Source organism: Myotis daubentonii, chromosome 1 (genome assembly GCF_963259705.1).
Source record: "Myotis daubentonii chromosome 1, mMyoDau2.1, whole genome shotgun sequence".
In the NCBI taxonomy this organism is placed as follows: Eukaryota; Metazoa; Chordata; class Mammalia; order Chiroptera; family Vespertilionidae; genus Myotis; species Myotis daubentonii.
The window spans coordinates 20,115,756-20,140,671 of NC_081840.1; the positions used below are offsets into that span (position 1 = coordinate 20,115,756).

General features: G+C 52.7%; 1 protein-coding gene across 3 annotated transcripts in view; it reads right to left on the minus strand.

The window, feature by feature from the left end:
* Positions 1-24,916, minus strand: part of TMEM63C (transmembrane protein 63C) — a 66,013-nt gene that overhangs the window by 31,264 nt on the left and 9,833 nt on the right. For 2 of the 3 annotated variants that reach the window (XM_059689411.1, XM_059689428.1), the window contains exons 2-6: positions 19,707-19,849; positions 5,038-5,100; positions 2,471-2,633; positions 1,890-1,969; positions 1,382-1,463 (exon numbers count right to left, since the gene is read on the minus strand). In XM_059689411.1, the coding sequence (XP_059545394.1) occupies positions 1,382-1,463; positions 1,890-1,969; positions 2,471-2,620 (312 nt within the window). In that variant the 5' untranslated portion in view covers positions 2,621-2,633; positions 5,038-5,100; positions 19,707-19,849. The remainder of the gene's footprint in view (positions 1-1,381; positions 1,464-1,889; positions 1,970-2,470; positions 2,634-5,037; positions 5,101-19,706; positions 19,850-24,916) is intronic. The other variant, XM_059689420.1, reaches the window with a different exon arrangement.

Below are 24,916 nucleotides of genomic sequence, written 5' to 3' on the forward strand. Positions count from 1 at the left end.
CCCACAGCCCGGGCATGTACCCTTGACTGGGAATCAAACTGATAACCTTTGGTGCCCGGGACGACGCCCCACCCACTGAGCCACACTGGCCAGGGCATGAGGAGATGTGTTGAGGCCATTGGATAAATGGGGCAGGAGCCCAGAGGAAGGCTTAGCTGGAGATGGAGACGTAGGAGGGATCAGTGTAGAGGTGGCAACTGAAGTCATGAATGGGGATGACATTGCCGTGAGGCGGGGGAGGCGAGGGTCTGGGGTCAGCTGTGGGGGCTCCTGGCGTGAGGGGAACAGACAGAGGTAGAAGGAAAACTCAGAAAGCATGAAGTCGACCGAAGCAACCGGAAGTGCCTGCTTAAGACAGGGAGGATGGGCTACAGGATCAGCTGCTCTGAGAGATGAGACGAGAGCTGAGGAATGTCCCCTGGGTCACCCGGCCTGGGACCACGATGACCTTGGGGCTGTCTGGACCAGGGAACCAGGGAGGGGGATTAACCATCTGTGGAGTGGTGGGGGTGGAAGCCACATTGGAGGGAGCTGAGGAGTGTATGGGAGGTGAGAAAATACAGCACACACGGCGGCTGTGGCAGGGCAGGGGGAGACCGGCCGTTTTGGGGGTTTTGGGGGGCAAGGGAAGTTTTCACGGCTCCCTCCCTCTCTACCTTTCAGTCCTGCTCAAATGTCATCTTAGGCCCCACATCATCCCTGACCACTGTCTGTGGTACCTCAGCTCCGTTCCATCCTTCTGAGTGCCTTCCTTGTCCCTTTTTCCTTCACACACTTACCACTGCCCTGCATGCCTCTGTCTGTGTCTCACCCAGGAAGAAAGTGCCAGGAGGCAAGACTGGCTCCATTTTACTCCCTGCCCAGTGCCCAGCCTCCAGACCAGTGGCTGGCCCACGGCAGGTGCTCCCAGCAACTGGCTGAATGAACAAACAGGCCCCAGCGGAGGAGTGGCATTCGACAGGAAAGAGAAGGAAGGACGGGCGGGTTGGGAGGTCCTGCCTGATATCTCGAATCTTCTATGTGAAGAAGAAGGTGAGTCCTCAGCTCAGAGTGGGAGCTTGGGGCAGGATTGGGGCTGCGAGAAGGGCTGGAGAGTTGGGAAGAGTAGACATAATAGTTTCTAAAGCCCCTTTACAGCATTAGGACCACCTCATGCTTCCTTGGCACCCTAGGAGGTAGGTACAGCTGCGATCTCCATTTTTCTGATCGGGAAACAGGCTTGGCAAAGCTGAGGAATGTGTCCACGGTCACAGTGCCAGAAGTGGGTGGGTCTGGCTGGCTTCAAAGCCCTTAATCAGGACCATGGTCCTTCCTGCACACAGTAGGGCTACTGCTGAGCCAGGACCCCCACCCCACCCAGCCGGGCCTACCTAGCACTCACCTTGTCCTTGTGCTCCATCTCCAGGGGAATATCCGAGGGAGACGTCTTCTCACTCTGCTCCCCGTAGATCAGCGAGGCCAGGCTGCCGGCAGGAAAAGCAGCGAGGAGGAAAAGGAGAAGAGAGGCCTCAGGTGCCTGCCTTGCTTCCCGCCTGCCCCCTGGGCCGAGGGCTGCAGTCACCTCCTGCCCAGTAGCAGACACCCCTGAGCTCGTTTGCTGAGCACACAGCTTTGGATACACATGGGGATCACCCCTGTTTCCAGGTGCCCAACACCTCTTGGGAGTCACGGGATCCAGAAAGCCTGAGTCTGGGGAAAAAGCGGCCTTGTGCCCAGAGATGGCTGCCCTCCAAGTCACCTTCGTGTCAGCAGGGGCAGGGCAGGGCAGGGGAGGGGATGGGGGATGAGATGCCACCCGTTGACGTGACCCTAATGACTGCTTGGGCACGGGTCAGAGCACATTCTCCAGGGAGCAAGCAGCTCTGGGCATGACCCCAGCGCCTCCTCACCTGTCATTGTGTATCAGCAGACCCAGGCGCCCATAGTCCCACGCGGCTTTCCGGAGGAAGGAGTAAATGAAAATGACGAGCTGCAGGCCAGGAAGGGAGAGATGGGGCAAGAAGCTCGTGATGCCTTCCCTGGCCGGGCCCAGGACTTCCCCGCAGAGACCCTGTCCTGAGGTCCTGGGACTCCCCCAGGAGGTCGCCAGCTGTCGGGGAGGCCCACCTTTCCAACTCTGGAAGCCCAGTGCCCAGCAGCTTCTGGGTGCAGAGTGGATGCTCAGTGTTGGTTGAATGAAGGTGCTGGGACATGTTTAGGACTATCGAGCAAGACTCTCCTTGAAGAAATCAGCAAGGGAAGGGTGCCGGGAGGCCCCAGGGCACTGCCAGGGGGGCCTCTGGACAATGGCACATGGAGGGCAGCCTGTACTTCCAGCCCCTCCTCCCCAAGGCCCACCCGGGCCACCCCTGGGTGGGACTGTCATTCAGGGAGTCCCTACACTGTGGCTGGTGTCCATCACTTGTGAAAGTTCGACTGTCCGCCCCCAGCTGAGACCTCCCGCCTGCCCACGGCCCTGCCCAGGACTCACCACCCACAGGACGATGTTGATGACCAGCACGGTGGGGATGCCCCCGAAGGGCTGCCCCTGCAGGACGGTGCTCCGAGAGCGGAAGCAGTCGTCCTCTGTCAGGTTCTTTGCCTTTTCCACCACATTCAGGTTGCCCGATGAGGCAGCCATCCTGTGAGGCTCCCTGGGGAACAGAGGGGTCCCGGTCAGACACAGGAATCTCTCTGCAAGACGCAGGAGCCTGCTGGGGAGTTGGGGGAGATGCACCGAGCACCCAGTGCCCGCTTGGAGCTGATGGAGGCAGGAGGGTTGCCCTGAGATGGCACGCAGTCCCACTCTGTAAGAAAACAACCTCCTCGAACCCGGGGCCACGATGGCAGAGTATCCCAGCTCGCTGGGGAGCGAGTACATTTTGCACCACTTGATCCCTTTACAAAAAGAATTGTAAAATGCACATCTCAATGTTCTTAGTTCTACCTCTGTAAAGCTTTTCCTGGATATAAGTGAGCAAACTTCATAAAGGTGGATCAGATCTGAGTGGAAATATGAGGTTCAGAGGATGGAGCCACTGCATTCACGGGACACCCCCACAGACAGGGCTCCCTGGTGTTCACCTCTAACGTCCTACAATTCTCAGACCCAGTTCCTAGAAGAGGCAATGGCTCCAAAGACTAAATTGGGTAAGAAAGAGCACAAAAATTAGGTAAGAAATGCTCAGTAAACGTCACTGTCTAATGTTGACCTCGAACCTGGGAGATCAGCACCTGCCAATCCAGGGAGCCTGAGCATTTTGGGAAGACTTGGTTGCAGGGTTCATGGTCACTGGATTCGTGTTCTTCAGGCAGGGATGAGTGTGGAAGGTGTGGGTAAAAATTGGAGGCCACTGATAACAGCTTGGGCTTATCTGCAATGTTGTCCTGATTTTAAAAGATCATTTGTTTGGGCTCCAGACCTCATCTCAACCTAGAAACTCTTTGTTTTCATTCAAGAAAAGTAGGCTTTTCTACTGAATTTTCTAATTCATTCATTCATTCATTCATTCATTCATTCATTCATTCAACAAATACTTAGTGAACAACTAACTGCCTTGTGCCAGACTAATGCTGGTGATTACCAGTGAACGAGACAAATAAAACCCCTCTCTTGTGGGATTCTGGTGGGAAGAAGCAGTGCAGGGGTGAGGGTGAGGTAGGAACTGGAAAGAGGGTAATTGGGGAAGGCCACACTGAGAGGGTGACATTTGAGCAAAGACTTGAAGAGAGCGAGCAAACCATGCAGCTACGGGGGACAGGGCACTGCAGGCAGAGCCAATGTTGCCTGGGGTGCTGAGGAGCAGCAGATAGCCCAGGTGGCTGGACAGGGGAGAATGAGGGCACAGATGGCGGGGTGGGGGGCGGGGGAGGTGAGCCAGGGAGTGACATGAAATGAGTTATGTATTAACAGATTCACTTTTTTTCCCTCTCACCTGAGGATATTTTTTCCATTGATTTTTTTTTTAAGAGAGAGTGGAAGGGAGGGAGAGACAGAGAAACATCAATGTGAGAGAGACACATCGATTGGTTGCCTCCTGCACGTGCCCTGACCAACCAGGGCCGGGGATTGAGCCTGCAATTGAGGTACGTCCCCTTGACCGGAATCGAACCCACGGCCCTCTAGTCGATGGTCTGATTCTCTATCCACTGAGGCAAATGACTAGGGCAACAGGTTCACTTTGATCCTTGACTTGGGAATGAATGGGGTGGGGGCAAGCAGAGAAGTGGAAGCAGAGGGGTCCGTTTGAGGAAACTGTAGTAACCCAGGAAGAAGGTAATGGCAGCTCGGACCAGGATGGAAGCCGTAGAGGCAGTGAGATGTGGGCAGGTTTTGGAGCTATTCTGAAGGTGAAGCCAACAAGTGCGCCGATAGGTTGGATGGGAAGCGTTCCAATGCCTGGAGCACAGGGAGCACCACGGAGGTGTTTGTGAAATGAAAAGTGGGCACAGAGTTCCAGGGGACAGAGGGGAATGGTTTCAGGAGCCAGGGAGAGTTAGGAGGTGGGGATGGAGGGGGGATAAAGGTGAAGGGCCTGGCATGCAGGAGGTGGGAGGTAGCCTGGGCATCTGGGCTTACTGTGCTAACTCACAAAAATAGGGAAGAAAGGGCACAGTGAGAAAAAGGAAAAAGAGCACAAAAGTCACCCTCCTCCCCTCCAAGTCGGCCTCTAACAGGAGCAGGGAGCCTCTTGCTTATCTTAAGTTTCCCTACTTTCTGCTCCCCTCTCCTTCTGCCTAGGCTGCCCACTGTTTTATTATAACCGGGTCACTGGTTAACTCGTTTACGCGAACACGGTTAGTAAAGTGTAAACTTAAGTAGTTTATATGGAACGTGGTACGTTTTAGCAGCCTCTGCCCGAAGGTCGAAGTGGCGGGGATGGCATTTCTGGGGTCTCTTGGTGGATGTGGCAGGCAGCTTTCTTACCGTGCTGGTCCCCTGCGGCAGAAGCTACAGTTCTGCTGGTGGCCACTGGGGGGAGCCGCGCTGAGGAAGCAGATGGGGAGAGGGAGGGAGGCAAATCTGGCGCGTCTGAAGGCCTTGGTGAGAATTCTTACCTGGGTCAGTTCTCCAGCGAGGGGCCAACTCAGGCCTGGAGGCTCCACTCAGCTACCCCGCTGCTGCAAAGGAACAAACACAGCGGGGAGACCAGCAGGCTCAGTTACCCAGGCCTCCTCTCTGGCAGTGACATCCCTCAGGGCCCCTTTCCTCATCTCCATGCTCTGGAAGCTCGTCCTTTATCACATGTGTGTTTTACACATAGTCCTTCCCAGTCTGTTCATTTTCATCACAGTGTCTTTTGAAGCATCAAGATTTTGAATTTTGACACAGTCCAATTCATCCAATTTTCTTTTATGGACCATACATTTGGCAACATATCTAAGAAATCTTTGCCTGACTCAAGGTCTTAAAGATTTTGTGCCTTAAAATATTATAATGTTAGGGGGGCAGGAGCGGGGTGGTGGGATGAATGGGGGGAGAAGGAGGGATGTCTGTAATACTTTCAAAATAAGGATAAGTTTTTTTAAAAATCCTATAATGTTAGCTCTTACATTGAAGTCTATGACCCATTTTGAGTTAATTTTTACGTATGATGTGAGATAAGAGTCCAAGTTCATCTTTTTCCATGTGGCTCCATTTGTTGAATCTTCACCTTTAAAAGAGGCCAGTGGCTTATGAGCCTGTCTCGGGTCTGTCTGGGGACTGGACCCAGGCCCAGGATGGGAGAGCACTGGGTGAACTGCTACACAACCGTAAGGACTGTTGTTATTATTTGCTTAATACTATGCATGCGGAGGGGGGAGGGGTTCTGGGCTGAGAAGAGCTCTGGGCACCCATCTGGCTCTGAGAAGGAGGTTTGCCTTCTGGATGCTGCTCTTTTCCACTCAACTCCCACTCCCTCATCCTCTCCCATCCCAAAAGCATCCCTCCCTCTCTTCCTCCCCCTTTCATCCCTTTCTCCTTTCCTCCCTCCCACAAGGAAGGGTTGAGTACCTACCCCAAGCCAGGCATCATGCCAGGCTCTGGGGGCCTGGAAGGCTGGTCCCCACCCACATGAGGCTGTGAGACTCGCTGAGGAGACATGCAAGCCAGGAGGCAAAGGCTACCACATGCCCCCCTAGCCAGCCACCGGGGGTAAAGGGAGCCATGGGAGAAGTCAGAGGAGCCTTCTGCAAGGATGTGACCTCCAGGGGGAGCCGTGAGCAGGTGCAGGAACCAGCACAGTGCGGTGGGGAAGTGTGGGCAGAGCCCAGCGGAGAGACTGAGCGTGGTGTGGTAGGAAAATGGAAATGAAGACTCGGGGGCTAGCGTTGGGGATGGCTCGCTGGCTTGTTCTTTCATTTGCTCATTTAACCCTTAACAAGAATTCACTGAGTAGCTACTCTTGCCAGGCCTTGTATAGACCCTGGAGGTATAAACAAGAGGTCCTCTTTGTGGGGTTCACAGCCTTTGGGATTTGGGAGGAGGGTTGCTGTTGGGAGGTCTGGCCTGGGTTCCTGTTCTGCCTGGAGGCCCCCCATTACAAGCTCCCAGCGTCTAAGCTTGGAGTGGTGGAGTCCACCCGGCAGGCTGGGTTGGGCACAGGCTTCCACTCCCCTGGCCACCCAGCCTGAAGGGGAGGGAGGAAGGAGAAGAGAGAAGAGAACTCACCCCCATCTTACCACCCTCCTCAAGCTGCAAGTGGAGACAGTAATGAGGGAGACTGTTGCCATGGAAACCTAGTACAGCACCCCACCTTTTCTCACCGCCCCTAAACCATGCCTGGACCTTCTGGAGGGAAAGTTAGCTTTTGAGTGTGAAGAAGAGGGACACGAAGCTTTCTGGAGGTCGAAGCGCCACACTGGACAGAGCAAAGCTTGAAATCTGAGTCGGTTAAAGGAACATGGAGCAGAGGCACCGATCTGCCTGTTGGGGGTGTGGTGGGGGTGGGAGTGGAAAGAGGGGAGCATCAGGGAACGCCTCTCTTTGGCCATGAATTTCATTCAAAGCAGAGCTCAGGGAGGCTGCTCAGGGTGTCAGGGAGATATGGGCTCTCTGGAACAGACTGACTGGGTTTAAATCCCAGATCCATTCTTGCTAGCTCTGTGTGACCATGGACCATCAGAACTCCTGAGCCTCAGTTTCCACCTCTGGAAAGTGGGGATAATAACAAGATTGCCTCACAGGTCATTGTAAACAGGAAATAAAACAATTCCTATAAAGCCCTCTGCACTGTCCTTGAGAACTGTATGTGTTCGATATTAGCCCAGACGGGACCATCCCTAGTAACCCTCCACCTACTCTGTTCTGGAACCAGCAGAGGAAGGATGTGGAGTATGGGAAGAATCGTCCCGTACCCCACAGACTGCAGCTGGTAGGGGACTGCTGCCTCTGTTCTTGCTGTGCTTGGAGAGCAAATGGGAGGGGTGGAGAGGGCCCACCCCACCTACCTTCTCCCTTAACCCTGACCCCCCAGAGTTCACAAAGCCAAAGCAACGCATCCACCCACCCCCTGCTGCCATCTGACCTTCTCAGTCTCTTCAATAATTCATCACCATTTTGTTACCCACAGCAAAGATTATTTCCCATGGTTCTGGACCTGGTGAACATAAACTGGAGCTCCTGGCCGTGGGCACCCCCTCCCAGCTCCCCTTCTGCTCTGGGATGCTGCTCACATCCGCTTCCATGCCCACTGCTCTCAGACTGGCCACCCCAGCCCCCTTTCAGGACAGCAGCTCGGTGGCCCAGGTTCGCAGGTCCTTTGGAGGAGTGGAGTGTCACTGTAATGAGGGTTCCACTTAATGTCCTTCCCTGCCCACCATGCCGGCTGGCCGTGCATCTTCTCCTAGGTATCAGTAAGCTCTTCCTTGCTCTAAACTGCCCTGGGGCCCCAATCTCCTCATATCTTCACACCAGGGAATGGTTTGCCCAACTTCATATATGCAGAAACTGGGTTGCCAGTAGGCTAAGAGATCTGCCTAAGGCTGGGGTAAGTATTTGAATTTGAATTTATGGCTCCACATTCAGTGCTCTTGGGCTTGGATCAGTGAGTCCTCAGTGTGGGGTGGGGTTGGGGGGGGGCACTGGAATGACCCGGAACGTGTTTAGTAGATCCAGATACTCACACCCGACTCTGGACTCTAAGAATGAAAATCTCCAGTCAGTTCTTAGGTACAGACAACATAGAGAAACACCAGCTTAACGTTATGAGGGTTACTGGCATCTGAATCAGGAGTTCTTGACCATCCAAAATGTTTTCTATCTCCCCCTAAATAAGGAGGGAGAATAAAGAGATTTGGGGGTAAAGGATGGTAGCTCAGTGCCCTTTAAACCAGCGGTCGCCAACCTTTCGGACCTCACGGACCACCAGTAGTCCGCGGACCACCGGTTGGCGACTGCTGCTTTAAACCATGTTGCAGTGGGGCATGAGACCTGCGCTCTTTATAGCCTCCTCTCAGGAGCTCTCCCCTCCCCCACCCCCAGCTGAGTCTGAGGAAATCTGGCTGGAGACCTACAGAGGCCACACCCCCTCTTCACTGGAATCCACGAACTCTTGCACTTCTCCCTGTGCCAGAGGTCACCGGCATGGCCTCTTCTTCATGGGGCACCATGCCTGCCCTCTGTCCTGTCCTCACGTCTCAGTGGCTGAGCTTGAGCCACTTCCTCTTGGCTACACTGGAACCTTGGTCTCCTCAGCATTTACAGCCCCTGAGCCCAACTCAAATCCTATTCCCTGAAACCGTCCTCCACTGAGCAGCCCAGTCTGTGCCTTGTCCCCACCCTCTTTACACAGTTGGCCTTTGCTACCAGTGCCTGGCACTATTCTCTCATTTTTGCAGGCACACGAACAGCCAGTTCCCCAGCAAATCTGTGGACTCCTTGATGGCAGGACCCTCGTCATTGTGGTCCTCCCACAACCACCAGCATGTTGGTGGCCTCAGTGAAAGATAGATGCTCCTTTATCCAGGGCTACACTCAGGAGCAAGTCTTGCTCTCCAGCTCACAGCATGGAGTAGAGGGAATGTATGATTTGGGGTCAGGAGATTGGGTGTAAATATGGATCTATTGTTGATTAACTGCACTTTAACCTGCTGCTGCTCAGTTTTCTCTTCTATAAAATGGATATGATGCCCTAGTCAATTTGGCTCAGTGGATAGAGCGTCGATCTGAAGACTAAAGGGTCACAGGTTCGAATCCGATCAAGGGCACATGCCCAGGTTGCGGGCTCTATCCCCAGTGGGGAGCAGGCAGGAGGCAGCCAATCAATGATTCTCTATTATCATTGATGTTTCTATCTCTTTCTCCCTCTTCCTTCCTCTCTGAAATTAATAAAAATATATTTAAAAAAATAAAATAAAATGGCTATGGTTATGTCCATCCTGCCTACATCAGGGTGGCTGTGAGAGTTAAAGCAGAGGGTATGTGGAGACATTTCTGTAAACTGGGAGTACCACAAATGTTGAATGTTGCCTTTGCTATCTTCTTCCTAGGACTGAGGTAAGACTTCCTTCAGAAGCCCCAAATGGCCCCCTCAGGTGAGTGGACTAGGGTTCCACCTTGCCATCCAGCCCACTACAATAATATGCCAGGCAGCCAGCCAGCCAGCATCCGGGAGCAGCAGAAGGGCGCTCAGCACCACGGACAGCGCCACGTACCCGCTGCAGTTACTGCTGCTGCTGCTGCTTTTCTTTGCCAGGGTTCTGTGGGTAGCGCCCAGCAGTTCCTGCGGATGCCCCTGGCCTAACAACAACATTCACCGCTAACATCTACTGAAAGGTTTCTATGTGCCAGGCAGTGCAGTGTGCCAGCTTTCTTAATGCACCTATCAGATGACATGTTGGATCTAGTCAATGGCCTTTAGCATCCATTCCTCCCTCTTTCTAATGTGCCTTGCTATACTGCAGAAGCTAGAAAGTTAAAACTACATTTCCAGCACTCCCTTGCAGCGGGGGTTCTGACTGCAGAGAGGGTTCCATCAATTACATGTGCTGGGGGTAGATTTATAAGGCGGAAGGGGGGAGGGGGCCCTCCTTCCTGCTGCTTGGGCTGTGCTCTGCTGACAAGCAGGGCTGAGGAGAGGAAGCAGTTCTCTGCAGCAGGCCAATGCCCAGCCTCTGGGTCCTGGAGGGTGAGGGGTGGATGAGGAGCGAGAGGCTGCAGAGGCTCCCTGACCCTGGCTTGCAGGTGAGGCTCCAGGAGTCCCGTCCTGGCTGTGGCTGAGGAGCTGTCTGGTGCGGCAATTCTGCTCGGTTCTGAAGACCCATATTTTAACTCTTCTGATGATTTTGTGAGCACATAATTCCTGTATTAACTTCTGCTTTGCTTAAAGTTCTTAGAGTGGTTTTTGCTAGAGAACAGGTAGGTTCTGCTAATATCCTATCTTATAGATGAGGAATCTTGGGCACAGAGAGGCAAGTAACTAGTCCAGGTCAGGCAGCCGGTGACCAGTGGGATCTCAACCCAGGACACCTGACTCCCCAACCCGCTCCAGAACAGAGCCCCCAGGCTGAAGACAGAAGCTAAATGGAGAAGAGTAAACGCTGACAGGAAGTGTTGGGAACACATTCCAGGCCAGAGAGGGCACAGCCCCTGAGAAAGCCTCAGAAAAAGGGGGAGAAGACGTGGACATTGGCATGGGCCAGGCATGGGACCGGGTGCCTCCTTATGGTTATCTCACTGACCATCAATGACGCCTCACGAGCAAGCTAAGAGGTAGCAGCCTAAGAGGTGGGCATCAGTATCCCCGCTTACAGGTAGAGAAACTGAGGCTTGCAGAGGTTAAATAATGGGCCTAAAGTCACACAACTGGAGAGAGACAGAGGCAGGACTGGACTCTAAGTGTCTGGCTCCACTGCATCCTGGGGCCTCTGAGGCACCATTGGGGATGGAGCTGCTTTGCCCATCCCAGGAGGGCTGTATTTCTGGGGTACAGATCTGTACTACCTCTAAGGGCCCCTCCGCTAACAGGGAGGAAATGCCGGGGGGCTGAGGGAGCTGGAGCGCAGCAAGGGGAGACAGTGGCCATCTGGCCCTGGGCTGGAAGCTGAGAGTGCGGGCTTCCCCCTCACCCACCTCCCCTCTGGGACCCCTCTCCTTGCCAGGAAGGTTCCTTTTCTTCCCCTCAAGACCCTGCACCCCCATCCAGGGGCCCATGCCTTTCTGTCCATGGCCCTGAGTCAGCAAGTAGCCATAATAGTTGCCAAATGGGGCCAGAGGCAGGAGGAGGAGGCAGCAGTGGGGACGTCATCCATGTCCACGCCCCTGGGAGCTGGGCAGTGACTCAGAGACACCGGAGAAGGGGTGACTCCCTGCTTGTGCTAAAAAGACAAGGAAGTAACAACAGCAAGATATGATGCTGTTAAACTAGACGCTCCCAATTCTAAAAATGAAAAAGGGAAAGAAAGAGTAAAAAAAAAAATTATACCTGTAGGAAAAAAAGACCATTTACCTCTGGGTGGTGAAAATGTGGGTTTTTTTTTTTTAACTTTTTTCTGAATTTGACAAATTATTTAACAGGAACATGCGCTACTGTTTATCATTAGAAAAAGTCATATTTAGAAAGGAAGGCTTGATACTTCCAGGCATGCACACAATCATCTTTCCTTCATTCTTTTGCATCAAATCTTTCTTCCCTCTTCAAGTGCCCTATTTTTACCAGCTCCTGCTCAAGGTTGTCGATGGGGCGGAGGGAGTGCAGGGGCCCGGGGGTTCTGTACAGGCTGCCTACTCAGAGAGATTCAGGCCTAAATCTGATGCCACCCCCTCCTCCCTCCCCTCAGGGTCTGGCTGAGCCTGGTGCAGGAAGATCAAGGCTTAAACCTGCATCACGTGGGCCATGGTAACCACCAGACCCCTGGGGTTCTTCTAGGAAGCCAGTGGTCCCTCCCCATCCCTCTCTCCCCAGATGTGGCATGGTGCTGGCTGGCCACAGCATCAAGACCCAGGGGCAGTGATCAAGTGATCGGGGAGGGGGTTCTGTCCCCCCAGTACAGCCCTCAGTTGGGCAAGTGGGGGCCAGCCTGCCATGATGTAGCATTTAAGTCTGGGTTCCTAGGGGGACCTCGGCTCTTTGGGTCCAAACCCTGCCTCTGCTATTTACTAGCCCCATGTCTTTGGGCAAGTTTCTTAACCTGAGCCTCAGTGTCCTTATCTGTAAAATGGAGATGTTAACAGCATCTGTTGGGTGCATGTGAGGACAGCATGGACCAATTCACACGAGGCAGAACAGTGCTTAGCGCCCGGCAATGCCTCACTGCGGTTAGGTATCATTTTCCTTGTGAGGACCTAGAACTGTGCTGTTTATTTATGGGATGACGTAGCCAATGGCTGACTCCTCCAGTGGATGGAAAGCTCCTCGATGACAGAGCCCATGGCTGTGTCTGCTCATTTTTTCTGCTGTGCTGGGCAGAGCTCAGTGCTTTGTAAATATTGATTGGAGAAAGGAATGATGGACAGTGGGGTTAAGGGGGCTCATTTGGCCCCACGATCTCAAACTGAGAGCGTTGTGGCAGGAGGGGCCCTTTCAAATCCTATAACCGAAGCCCCTCCTGCCACAGAGGAGCAGAGGGTGCTGCTGGCGAACGCTGCCTCGGCTTCCCATCGCGCAGGGCTGGCAGCCCCTGCCCAGCGCTAGCTCCACCTTCCCCTGGTGCTCTGCTCCATCAGGACATGGAGGACATGGTGAAGTCTTGGGCAGAGGCAGCATTCCAGTCTTGATACAGAAAAAATGTGGCACATCTCCTATCTGCGTGTTGTGGAGCAAATACATTCCCCCCAGAACCGGCGAAGCTGCAGCCTCCAGTTCAACCCTGAGTTATGGCAGTAATTCCCGTCTCCGTGGTAACAAGTCCAGACTAAGCCTTCAGCTAGCAAAGGCCTCTGGGCAAAGGGGTCCACAGCAGCCGCACTCCCCGCCCCTCACAGTGCTGTTCTCTTCCCTGCCACCCCCTGCCCTGCAGGAGTCCTGAGTGGACTGAGAAAGGGCAGGGAGAGGAGTGCAGCCGTGGCAGACGCCCCACGGATCTCAGAGCCAGCCCCAGCTAGAGCCTCGAGCCGGGATGAAGGCGCTCAGCCGCAGGAGCAAACAGGCAGGATGCTGCTGGGCGCCACCCACCCAGCAACGCCTGCTGCCAGGACGGGCTCTGGTGGATGGTGCCACAAGCCGGGGGAGACAGAGAGACCTCTGGAGCCAGGAGGCTGAGCCCCAGCCCACACAGACCCAACCAGCTACTGATGACTCGTCGATGTGTAGAGAGAACCAGCCTTAAATGAACACTTGCTCTGTGTGGGCACTGAGCTAGGATGTGCGGAGGAAAGACAAATCACAGACGGCTCTGCCCTCAGTGAGAGCACAGTAAGGTGGGGAGTTGGGGGGGGGGGGGGGGCGGGACGACCCAAACAATGTGAAAGCAGCCAATCAGAAAAAAGAGTAACAGATGCCTGTTCAGCGAAGCAAGCAGGAAGCAGGCGGCACACAGAACAGTCTCTGCAAGCCTGCCCGGGGCTGGGCTTCTCTGAAAGGAGACCCAGGAAACGCGACAGTGCTGCCTTCTGGGAGAGACACTGCGTACAGGCTGAGGCAGGGAGAGGACGGCTTGCGTTCATTATATTCCCTTTTTCGCTTTTTGAGTTTCGCGCTGTGCGTAGATCTAACCAAACAGAACAACAACAGGAAGCAAAGCCAACATGAAAAGCATCACCATGGGACAGACGCTATCATAGGGTGCGACCCACCTCGTGCTGGGCCCCGAGGAACGGGCAGCTCTGGCACTGGGGGGCTCGCCCCGCCTCAGGGTCTGAGAGCTCTCCTCCCCCGGGGCTGGGTGTGTCGGTCCCTCTGTCTCCGTCCCTGTCCCTCTGTCTCTGTACCTGTGTGATTTGGGACGTGTAGAGGTACTGGGTTGAATAGTGTTCCTCCCACAGTCATGTCCATCTAGAGCCACAGAATATGACCTTGCATGTAACTATGCATGGTGATGGATGTCACTATGGTGTTCATTCCGCAATATATGTAAATATCAAATCATTATGCTGTACACCTGAAACAGGGGGACTAGCCAGGTTGGAGCAGCAACCCCTCAGTCCTGGGCCACCTGGGGAAGGGGAGGTCTATGTGGAGAGTGTCCCCCATTACCCCTGTCCTATGAGCAAAAGGGTCTCAAGCTCAGGAGTGTGGGTCCAGCAGGGGCCAGTCCCTGGGGGCCCAGCCGTCGGCCTTCCTGGAAGCCCTCAGCAGAGCAGAGACCCCGAGAGGGGCTCCACCTCCTCTGAATCTGCGTTCCTGTGAAACATCAGAGCCACGTTGCGTGGGCATCGTCTGGGGGGCTTGTTAAACAGGTGGCTGGGCCCGCCCCAGAGTCTCTGATGCAGGTCTGGGATGGAGCCTGAGAATCTGCACCTCTAACAAGTTCCTGGGTGAGGTCAACATTGCTCAGCGTGGGCGTCTGGTCTTCCAGGACAGGCCGTGGAAAGTCAGTCCTAGTCTCTCAGTCTGTCTCTCCCAGCTGCACATGCCACTCATGAAATCATTTGTTCAGCAAAATAATGGGCCAGATTCCGGTGTCTGTTCTCAAGGCACTTAGAGACTAGGCATACGATTTTAGTGACCTTCCATCCCCCAAAGAAACCATGACAGGTATGCATAAGTAGACTCCAGAGGCCTGGTGAAAGAGTGCGGGGAACACAAAGGAGGAGCACTTGCCTGAGCCCTGGCAATCTGGAAAGGCTGCCTGGAGGAGGTGTTAGCCAAGGGAGCTCTTAGAGGATGGATAGCAGCAGTCACATTAACTGAAGGATTACGGCTGGCACTGTGATAAGACGCTGCAAGTATGAGTTCTCTTAATCCTCACAACAACCCCAAGATGGGAGCTACTGCGGCTGTAGAGAGATTTGAGCTCAGACAGTTTGCGTCCAGCAATCACATTCTCAGCTCTGAGTGCATATGGGGCTTTCCCCCTGAAGAGGAGTTGCCCTGTGGAGGCCAGGGGCAGGGCATTCCAGGAGGAGACCATGCCTGCACTAAAATAGAGGGGGAGCTGGACTCAGACTGTGTTAAGGTTTTCCCCTGAGGGGTCCCCAGATGAGAACACACCACCCCTTGGGGCAGCAGAGATGGGAGGGACACCAGGCTCTGGCCCCATCTGTCTAAATAGGAAAGGAGACGCTGGCTGCCAAGGGTCGGGTGGGGAACTGGAGAGCGGTGGAGGGGCTCTCTCTGTGAGCTCAGCCGCTCCAGCGATCAGCGATGGGCAATGGGCGGGAGCCAGAGGGCAGAGGCTGGGAGTCGGGCTCACATGGCTTCACAGAGCCTGCAGGGCAGAGAGCCCAGAGCACCAGCGGCTGAGAATCACAGGGCTCCTGTGGTGGGGCTCTGTTTATGGATTTGCTTGTATGGAGGGTCAGCTCTGAGAGAGGCTGGGGGGGCGGCTGGCTGGCACAACCTCTGTGACCCGTGGTGCCCCCACGCTTTGGCCCCCAGGTAGCCTCTGTGTGGCCTCCTCAACTAAAGCACAAACCCCAGGCCAGGGGTCAGCCTCGCGATGGCCTTGCTATGCCCCTTGGGCCTGCAGCGGTTCTCAACCTGCGGGTGGCGAACAATGAAAATACAGCCTGCATTTCAGATATTTACATGACGATTCATAACAGTAGCAACATTACAGTTATGAAGTAGCAACGAAAATAATGTTATGGTTGGGGGTCACCACAACATGAGGAACTGTGTTAAAGGGTCGCGGCATTAGGAAGGTTGGGAACGACTGGGGGGTCAGGAAAGCCACTCTGATTCATGCTGAATGAGGATTCAAAGAGCAGCCTGAATCCAGAGGATGGAACCAGAGGAAACGAGCTCCAGCTGCAGCAAGAGGTATTCTAGTTAGACACAAGGAAGCACTGGCCTGAGATGCTGAGGGGAGGGAGCAGTAGCTGTTTCCAGGGGAGACTCATCCATCTCACAGTCTGCCTCTCTGGAGGACACTTGGTGCGGACTTCTCTCTCCCCTTCCTTCACTAGCTCCTTCATTTCAGTTCCCTCTCTCCTTTCCTGCTGGCCTCCACCTGCCTCTTTGTCTGAGGAGACCAGAGGCTCCCCTACCCTTCTTGTCCCAGTGTTGCTGGGGGCCTTTGAGCTCCCCACACACTCAGTTCAGCCAAAGCTTGCGGAGGCCCCCACCTGCAGGAGGTGAAAGACCTCCAGGCCCTGCCCAGGGCACTTCCTGCCCAGCAGAGAGGTCAGACAGTTAAGCCAATGCCTACATCCAGAGGAAGGGCCAGGCTCTAGAAAGGTACACGCCAAGGTGATGGGGCTCAGAGACCACCGCCCCAGGGGGGCCGGGGAAGGCTTCAGAGAGGTGGCAGGTGGGATGTCTGGGCTGACAGACACCAGCGGGAGCAGGCAAAGGGGACAAATGAGTGGAGGAGGGAAGCAGAGGGTGGAATACTCCAGAAATGGCCGGGTTGACTGGCTTGGCTGCAAAGGTAGGGTGAGAAGGATCTGCTAAGAAAACAGACACATTGGGGCTAGACCGTGAGGTCCTGCACCTCAGGCTGAATGATCTGCATGTCATTTTAGGGTTTTGGAGGAAAGGCGTGCCATCCAGGCTGGGACCAGGCCTTCTGGATTTTGCTCCTTTCCTAGGACCTCATGAAAGGCACTGGCCCTGATTCTGAGCCCACAGGCTTCCCAGGGGTTCCTCAGGGGAGCAGGTGATTGGCATCTCAAATGACCCCTTTCTGTGAGGCCTGTCCTGATGACCCTATTATTGACACGAGTCCCTGGCACTGCCAATCCCTCTTTCCTTCGGTTCCATTGCTTGTACCTCCTTCTAACGTACTTCACCCATACTTTATGCTGTTTATCGCCTCCACCCGCATTAGAACGAAGGCCCCATGAGGGCAGAGCCTGTGTCTGTTCTACTGGCTGCTGAATGTCCCAGTGCCAAGCGCGGTGCCTGGAATCCCAACAAAGCCATTCATTTGTTGAATGAATCAAGAGAAAAACACCACCCTGCCTGAACCAGCAGCAGGGTCTGTCACTTTACTTCTGGCTTCCTGAGCTTGGCATCACCCGAGTGGAAAAATCTCTGGGAAAACCAGACAGAACTACTTCTCCCCTGCTGCGCCTCTCACGCTTGCCAGGAACCTGGGAAGATCTGGACTGTTCCTCCTCTCCTCCTCTGCCAAAACACCACCCCTTTCCTTCATCTTGGGGTGCAGGCCAGGTGAGGAAAATTTCTGCTACAGAGAACAAGAGGCTGGCAGTCTGGAAGAACAGCTGTGATGGACCGAGCAGAACATCTGCAAGTTACTGAGTGCCCATGCGGGCACTGTACAGGTGCTCTGGCATTTGTTCCATTCCTACAAAATGGGTATTATCTTCCCATTTTACAGATGGAAAAACAGAGGCTCAGAGAAGCTCATTGACACGGACAAGTTCTCCCCACCAGGTGAAGAGTCTGGTTTTGAACACGGGCCTCCCTACTCCAACCCAGTGCCCCTTCCTCCATACACTGGCCTGCCTTCTGCCAGCTGAGATGCAGGGTGTGACGCTTGCTGTGTTCTCTGTCCAGGGCTCCAGATCGGGGGCAGGGACGGGGGGGGGGGGGTGTCTCTGCTGCCTTAGGCTTCCCACCTGAGCTATAGGAGCTGAGGTTTGGGCCACCTTCAAGGGCTGAATGAGAACAATGATGTCACATCTGCCCCCCGGCCTGAGCTCATCGCTGAGTGTGAGTTATAACTGCAGTGACTGCCTGTTCTGGCCTGTGGCCAGACATCCCTGTCCTCACCTTCAGGTTGGGGCTGCAGGTGGCCGCATTTCCGTTCCTGAGGGTCTCAGTTCTCCTACCTTGAGGGTGGGCACTCCCCCAGCAAATGTGAATGACTTCTTATTATGTTCACGGAAAATGATAGAGTTTCTGCCTCTGAGGCCCTTCGAGGGCAGGTCAGAGGACAGTCACTAACCGTGCAGTGGGAGCCACGGGGGATTTTCGAGCAGGGGTGTGAGATGAGGGCTTTAGGGAGGCTAATCGGGCAGCAGGTGCGGACGGGGAGAAGAGGCTTTTATAACGATCAGAACTAACATGTTAAGCACGTAGTAAGTGCTAGATGTGGTTTCAAGCACTTTACAGTTACTAATTTCAGTCTTCACTGGCATTATCTCCACTTTACGGATGAGAAGACTGACGCACACAGAGATGACACGGCTCGTGGGTGATGAGCTGGGAGTCAGGCCCACCTGACTCCCGAGCCTGAGCTCTTTACTTCTGTTTGATCCCGCTTCTCCCAGGAACCTCGGCTGGATGGACAAGGGTTCAGCACCGGGTTGGGCAGTGGGCATGGCCAAGGGACAGAAGTGACATACCGCCTGCAGCTAAGCCTCCTTGCCCTGGAGAGCGCTCACAAGCCAGGCCAAGAAATTGTAAGGGAGTGTGAACATCGTCCACTTTGATCTGCACAGGGAAGAACTATACCTAAGATTACTTTCCTTGATAATAACAACGATGGCAATGTTCTTGGCCAACAGCCCACACAGGATGACTTCTTTCATGGGAAAGAGATTTTAGAGACACTCTCAAATAAAGAAACCTTATCACCATTATAGCTTCTCTTGACAAACCAATCCTTTCTGGATGTTATTAACTTGTCTACTTAATAGGGAAGAAAGCCTCACCTAGATGCTAACCTGGCTTTATACCTTCCAGCTTTGGAGGTTTAATCACCTCCCGTCTCCCTCACAAGGGGCGGGGCGGGGGTGTTGCTAGGAGTCACCAGATGGGTGGAAAGATAGGAAAGGAGAGAGGGGCAGAGGCTGTGTGTGTGTGTGTGTGTGTGTGTGTGTGTGTGTAGGAGCTGGCGGAGGCAGGGCAGGGAGGAGGCAGCTGAACCGAGCAGGGCTGCCTGAGACCCCGGCTTCCTGTGCTGTTCTGACCAGCTTATACCTGAGTCCTCTGAGCTGTTCAGTTACAACCTTTAAAAATTTTTTTGAATGTTTTAATTGATTTTATTTTTTGAATATATTTTTATTGATTCCAGAGAGGAAGGGAGAGGGAGAGAGAGACAGAAACATCAATGATGAGAGAGAATCATTGATCAGTTGCCTCTTCCACACCCCCTACTGGGGATCGAGTCCACAATCCCAGGCATGTGCCCTGACCAGGGATCGGACCATGACCTCCTAGTTCATAGGTCCACACTCAACCACTGAGCCACACCGGCCAGGGCATTTTAAATGACACTAATGCTTGAGAAGTCAAACGAGATTGAAGCTCACTGTACCACTAAGATCCCTCCCAGCTCTAATGGTCTATGAAGATTCCATTTGTCATAACCCTTTCTCAAGGAAAGGGGGTGAGAGGCAGGGAACTCTCAGAACAGCCATGTCTGGCTGGGCTCTGGGCCTGTCCCAAACCAGGGCCAGCTGGGCAAGAGCCATTCCGGGGACCGAGCTGGCAGCCCTGTGGGGGGCATTTCTGTGGAGTAGGGGGCATCCTAACCAGAGCCAGAGAGCCTTTGACCCCCCCCCCGCCACCTCACCCGCCAGGCCTTGGGAGCCAGGGTCCTCTGGAATAGTGTTCTTTGGAAATGAGATGGGCCCATCCTGCACCCCCTCCCCATCAGGTTGTGGGTTTGGGGGCTTAGGGATGGCCTTTGCCCAGCACTGACAGGAGAGCCTCAGGCCACATTTCCCAGGCTGAGGAAGGAGCTGGCGCGAGGGGCTTAGCCCTGCTGAGTGGGAGAATGGTAAGAGCACCTACCTGGGCAGCAGGTGAGGTTTGGGGCTCAGGCAGATGGGGCTGTTACCAGCCGTCCCTCCTCTCGATCTGTCGTCAGGGGCTTCCGAGGGGCCCAGCCACCGCCCAGCTGGACTCCCAACCACGAAGGTGGCTGGCGCAAGGCTCTGTGGCACAGGGACAATGAAGCACTGTCAGTGCCGGCGGGCATGGATCCCAGGCCTTCCCTGGCCTCCCTGGGCTCCTCCCCTCAACCCCCCAAGCAGGCCAGGCCCCTCCCAGGTCCAATATGCTGGTCAGCATCTTTCCCCAAGGCCTGCTTCAGGGGAGCCCTGACAGGGTGAGGGGCACCCCAGATGCAGCTACGACTCTCAGTCTGCCCCACCTCCACATCCAGCTGCCCCCCACCCTGGGGTGAGTGAGCAAGGGCCACCCTTCATCTCAGCTGAAGGGGGGACCAGAGGGGAGGGGGACCATGGATGGAGCACTGCCTTGGGGGTCCAAGCACTTCCACTGGAGCACCCTACTTTCCTCGCTGGGGTGGGGGGCTTCAGCCTAGATACACAGACACTACCAGCAGGACTGCGCGGGGGAGGTCAGAGGGCCCAGAGCCATCAGGTGACTTCAAGTGGGACTTCAGAATCATTTGGTGGGGACATTGCTAACAGCAGGTTTAAAGGCCCTGCCCTAGCCCACTGAATCAGACTTCAGGAAGGCGCCCGGGACTCTGCACTGTAATAGGCTCCCCACGTCGATGCACATGGAGTAAGACTCGCTGGACTATGTGCTGGGAAAAGTCCAAGGACGGAGCTTTGGTCACATGCATAAAGGGGCCACCGGTCCCTCTCCTGAGAGCAGCATCAGAGCAGCCCAGTCTCTGCAGACAGACCGGCCAGGGGGCCTGGGCCGCCTGCTGAAACCTCTCTAGGCCTCCCTTTCCTCATGGACAGAATGAAGGTTGGAAACAGTCTCCTGGGCCCTTCCAGATGTAAAATTTTAGTGTCAAAACTGGTGAACCACCCTGGCTGGTTTGGCTCAGTGGATAGAGCGTCAGCCTGTGGATGAAGGGTCCCAGGTTCGATTCCAGTCAAGGGCACATTCCCGGGTTTGCCAGCTTGATCCCCAGTGGGGGGCATGCAGGAGGCAGCCGATCAATGATTCCCTTTCATCATTGATGTTTCTATCTCTCTTTCCCCTCTTCCCCTCTCTGAAGTAAATAAAAATATATATTTTTTTAACAAACAACAAAACAAACAAAAAAACCTGGTGAACCCACTGAGGAAAGAATTTGAAAAGAAAGTTCAGGGTGAAGCATCTTAAATAGTATTCTTCCTTATAATTAGTTCCTTTATAAATACTCTTTTTAAATTCAGAAAATAATGTGCTTATGGGGCGGGGGGGGGGGGGGGCGGGCGGGAGAAAACCACTAAAAATAATACCCATAATGAAAAGTCTGCCTCCTATCCCAGGCCTCTGTTCCACCCCAAATATAAACACGGTCAAGTTCCTTAAGCTTTCTCCAAAAAGTTTTTCCATAAATATTGACAGATACATATCTATGCCTGTGTTTTATTTTAAACCCAACCAGGGACACATTCCTGGTACTCTGTGTTAGTTAACATACATCACACATCTAGCCATAGCAACATAGATCATTCATGTAGCAGCTCATAGAGTTCCCGTGAAGGAGGCTATAATTTACACGAATCTATCCTGTCAATGGATGTTTCAGTTGCTTCTACATTTTTGCTGCACAAACAAAGCTGCAATGACTGCTTATGATTACATATCTTTGTGCATATGTGTGATGTTAGCTGTAGAATAAATCCCGGGGTTAGGAGTTAAAATTTAGGTATATCTAAGGTTCTGATAGATAGTGTCAAATCGCCTTCAAAGAGGATGAACCAGTTTGCACTGCCCAGCGGTGCATGAGGGTGCCTCTGCCCTCCACCCTCGACAGCACAGTGCATTATCCAATTTCCAATATTGCCAATATGAGAGATGAAAAGTGATATCATGTTTCAATGTGTAATTCTTTTTTTTTTAAAAGTGTTTTTATTGATTTCACAGAGGAAGGGAGAGGGAGAGAGCAATAGAAACATCAATGATGAGAGAGAATCACTGATCAGCTGCCTCCTGCAAGCCCCACACTGAGGACTGAGCCCACAACTGGGGCATGTGCCCTGACCAGGAATCGAACCGTGATTTCCTGGTTCATAGGTCGATGCTCAACCACTGAGCCATGCTGGCCGTGCTCAATGTTTAATTCTTAATCATTAGAAAGGGCAGACATTCTTTTTGTGTTTATTGAACGATTGGCCTTTGCATTTATTTTTCTGTGAACTGTCTGTATCTTTCCTAATTTATCTTACTAATTGTTAAGAGGTTTTTACGAATGAAGGCAACTAACTTTATGTCATGTGTATTGCAAATTGTTATTTGTCTCATTTTAAACATTACTTATGGCATCTTTTGCTTACATGAATTTCAGATTTTTCTGTAGTCAAAAGTATTTCCTACTAGAGGATCCTAAAAATATTTGCTTGTGTTTTTCATGAGTATTGTTAGGGTTTTCTTTCTTTCTTTTTAATCTTTCCTTCATTTTAATCTTTTCCTTCTAGAATTTACTAGTGCTTCGGTGTAAGGAGTGTGATAGGGCCCAGTTTTATTTTTTCCCCCAAGAGGCTGGATAGTTGTTCCAAAATCATGTTTGAATAATCCATTTCCCATTTCCTTCCCCCACCATCACCCTCCCTCTAGATTAAAAATCTCAATTTATCTGTGTAGTAGAATGGGTATAGAAAGCATGACCTCTGAGTCAAGTACTAGTTCAAATTCCAATTTCATGAGATCTAGAAGTTTCCTAACCTTCCTGTGTGTCAGTTTCCTCATCTAAAAGTGGGGACCACAATAGCACCCTCTGCAGAGGGTTACTGTGAGGAGTAAATGAGTTATTTCAGATAAAGGGTGGAGAGAGATGCAACCATGTGCTGTCTACAGGAGACTCGCCTCAGCTGTAAAGTCACACACAGGCTGCAAGAGAAAGGATGGAAGAAGACATTCCATGCAAATGGTAACAAAAAGAGAGCAGGGATGGCCATACTTATACTACAAAATAGATTTTAAGTCAAATACTGCCATGAAAGACAAAGAAGGGTACGACCCTATATCATAGAGAGGTAATATGCAAATTGACCCTCACCCTGTCACGCCATCACAAAATGGCTACACCCACAGTGGAGGCGGGGTTGCTGTAATGACCGATCAGCAGGGACCTGAGGCTGCATGGCGCTGGGCCGGGGCAGGGGACCTCAGGCCACGCCCCATCCCCACCCAATGGGGGTGGAGCCGGCCAGGTCTGGGTCTCACCTTGAAATTGCGTGAGACCTAGATCTGGCCAGCCCCACCTACACTGGGCAAGATCCAGACCCAGCCGGCCCCAACCCCATCAAGCCACGCCAGTAGGGGGTGCATAGTGAACAACTGGTTGCTATGACACACACTGACCACCAGCGGGCAGACGCTCAACGCAGGAGCTGCCCCCTGGTGGTCAGTGCACTCCCACAGCCAACCTCCCCCGGCCAGCCAACCTTCCGCGGTCCCTCCCCCTGGCCAACAGGCCCCAGGATGGGACAGGGAACTAGGGGTATGTGGCAATGGATGCAGCCCCTTTCCCAGGGGGGGCAAGGGTCAACTCCCTCCTGGGGCTGGCGGCCAACCTCCTGCAGTCCCTCCAAGCGCCCCCCCCCCCCCCGTCCTTCCCCTGGCTGGCAGGCCACGATTGGCCCGGCCCCAATCGGCCCTGATCACTGGTCAGGCCTACGGACCTCACCCGTGCACAAATTTTGTGCACCAGGCCTCTAGTATAATTATAAAAGATCAATTCTCCAGGAATATATAGCAATTATGAATATATATGCACCTAACAGCAGAGTACCCAGATATATGAAGCAAACATTGACAGAGGTGAAGGGAGAAATAGTGGTGCAAAAATAGATTTCAATAAACCACTTTGAATAATGGGTATAACAACCAGACTGAATATCAATAAGGAAACAGAGGACTTAAATATCTTCAACACTATAGACCAACTGGACCCAACATGTTAGGCTATAGGTGGGGGGTGCAGAACAGTGCCTGGCACATGGGAATCACTGTAAGTTGGCGATTATCATGATCACCGCTGCATAGCAAATGTGCTTTGTCTTTATCTAAATACACTTTTCTGTTCCATTGATCTGTGAGCCAGTTCCACCACTGGACCAATATCTATAGGGTGGGGCAAAAGTAGACTTACAGTTGCTCCTATGGAAAACAATATAATAATTAACAAATAATAATACAAGAATAAACTGTTTTATGTACTCACAACTGTAAACCTACTTTTGCTCCACACTGTATTTTTTTTTAAATATATTTTATTGACTTTTTACAGAGAGGAAGGGAGAGAGATAGAGAGTTAGAAACATCGATGAGAGAGAAACATCGATCAGCTGCCTCCTGCACACCCCCTACTGGGGATGTGCCCGAAACCAAGGTACATGCCCTTGACCAGAATCAAACCTGGGAACCTTCAGTCCCCAGGCTGACGCTCTATCCACTGAGCCAAACTGGTCAGGGCCACACTGTATTTTTAACAAATTTTTTTTTTGGTTAATCCTCACCCAAGTATACTTTTTCCATTGATTTTTAAAGAGAGTGAAAGGGAAGAGGAGAGAGAGAGATTGATTGGTTTCCTCCCACACGCAGGCTGGGGTTTGAACCTGCAACCCAGGTACATGCCCTTGACCAGGGATTGAACCTGAGACCCTTCGGTCTGGTCCACAGGCGGATGCTCTCATCAACTGAGCCACACCAGCCAGGGCTGCCCCACGCTGTATTAGGTCTCAGGGCTGGGGAACAAGGAGTAAACAGCATTAATAAGAGCTGTTCTTGCCAATGCTGGTTAGACTTTCCGTATGTTTAGCACTTTTACAGATATTGCAAATGTTTCCTCCCATTATATTTTAAGAGACTAACACGTATGCATAGAAAAGCTATACAATTTTTGTTTTAATATTTATTAGCGGTCATCTTAGTATATTTTTATTATTTCTAAAACACTGTTTTCAGTAGACTGTCTTGTTCTTTTTTATTCCAGGAGATCAATCTTATCTGCAATTTTAATTGATAAATTGGCCTCCTTTTATAACTTCTATTTTCAAAATTTGTATTTACTTGCATTTCTAGAGAAG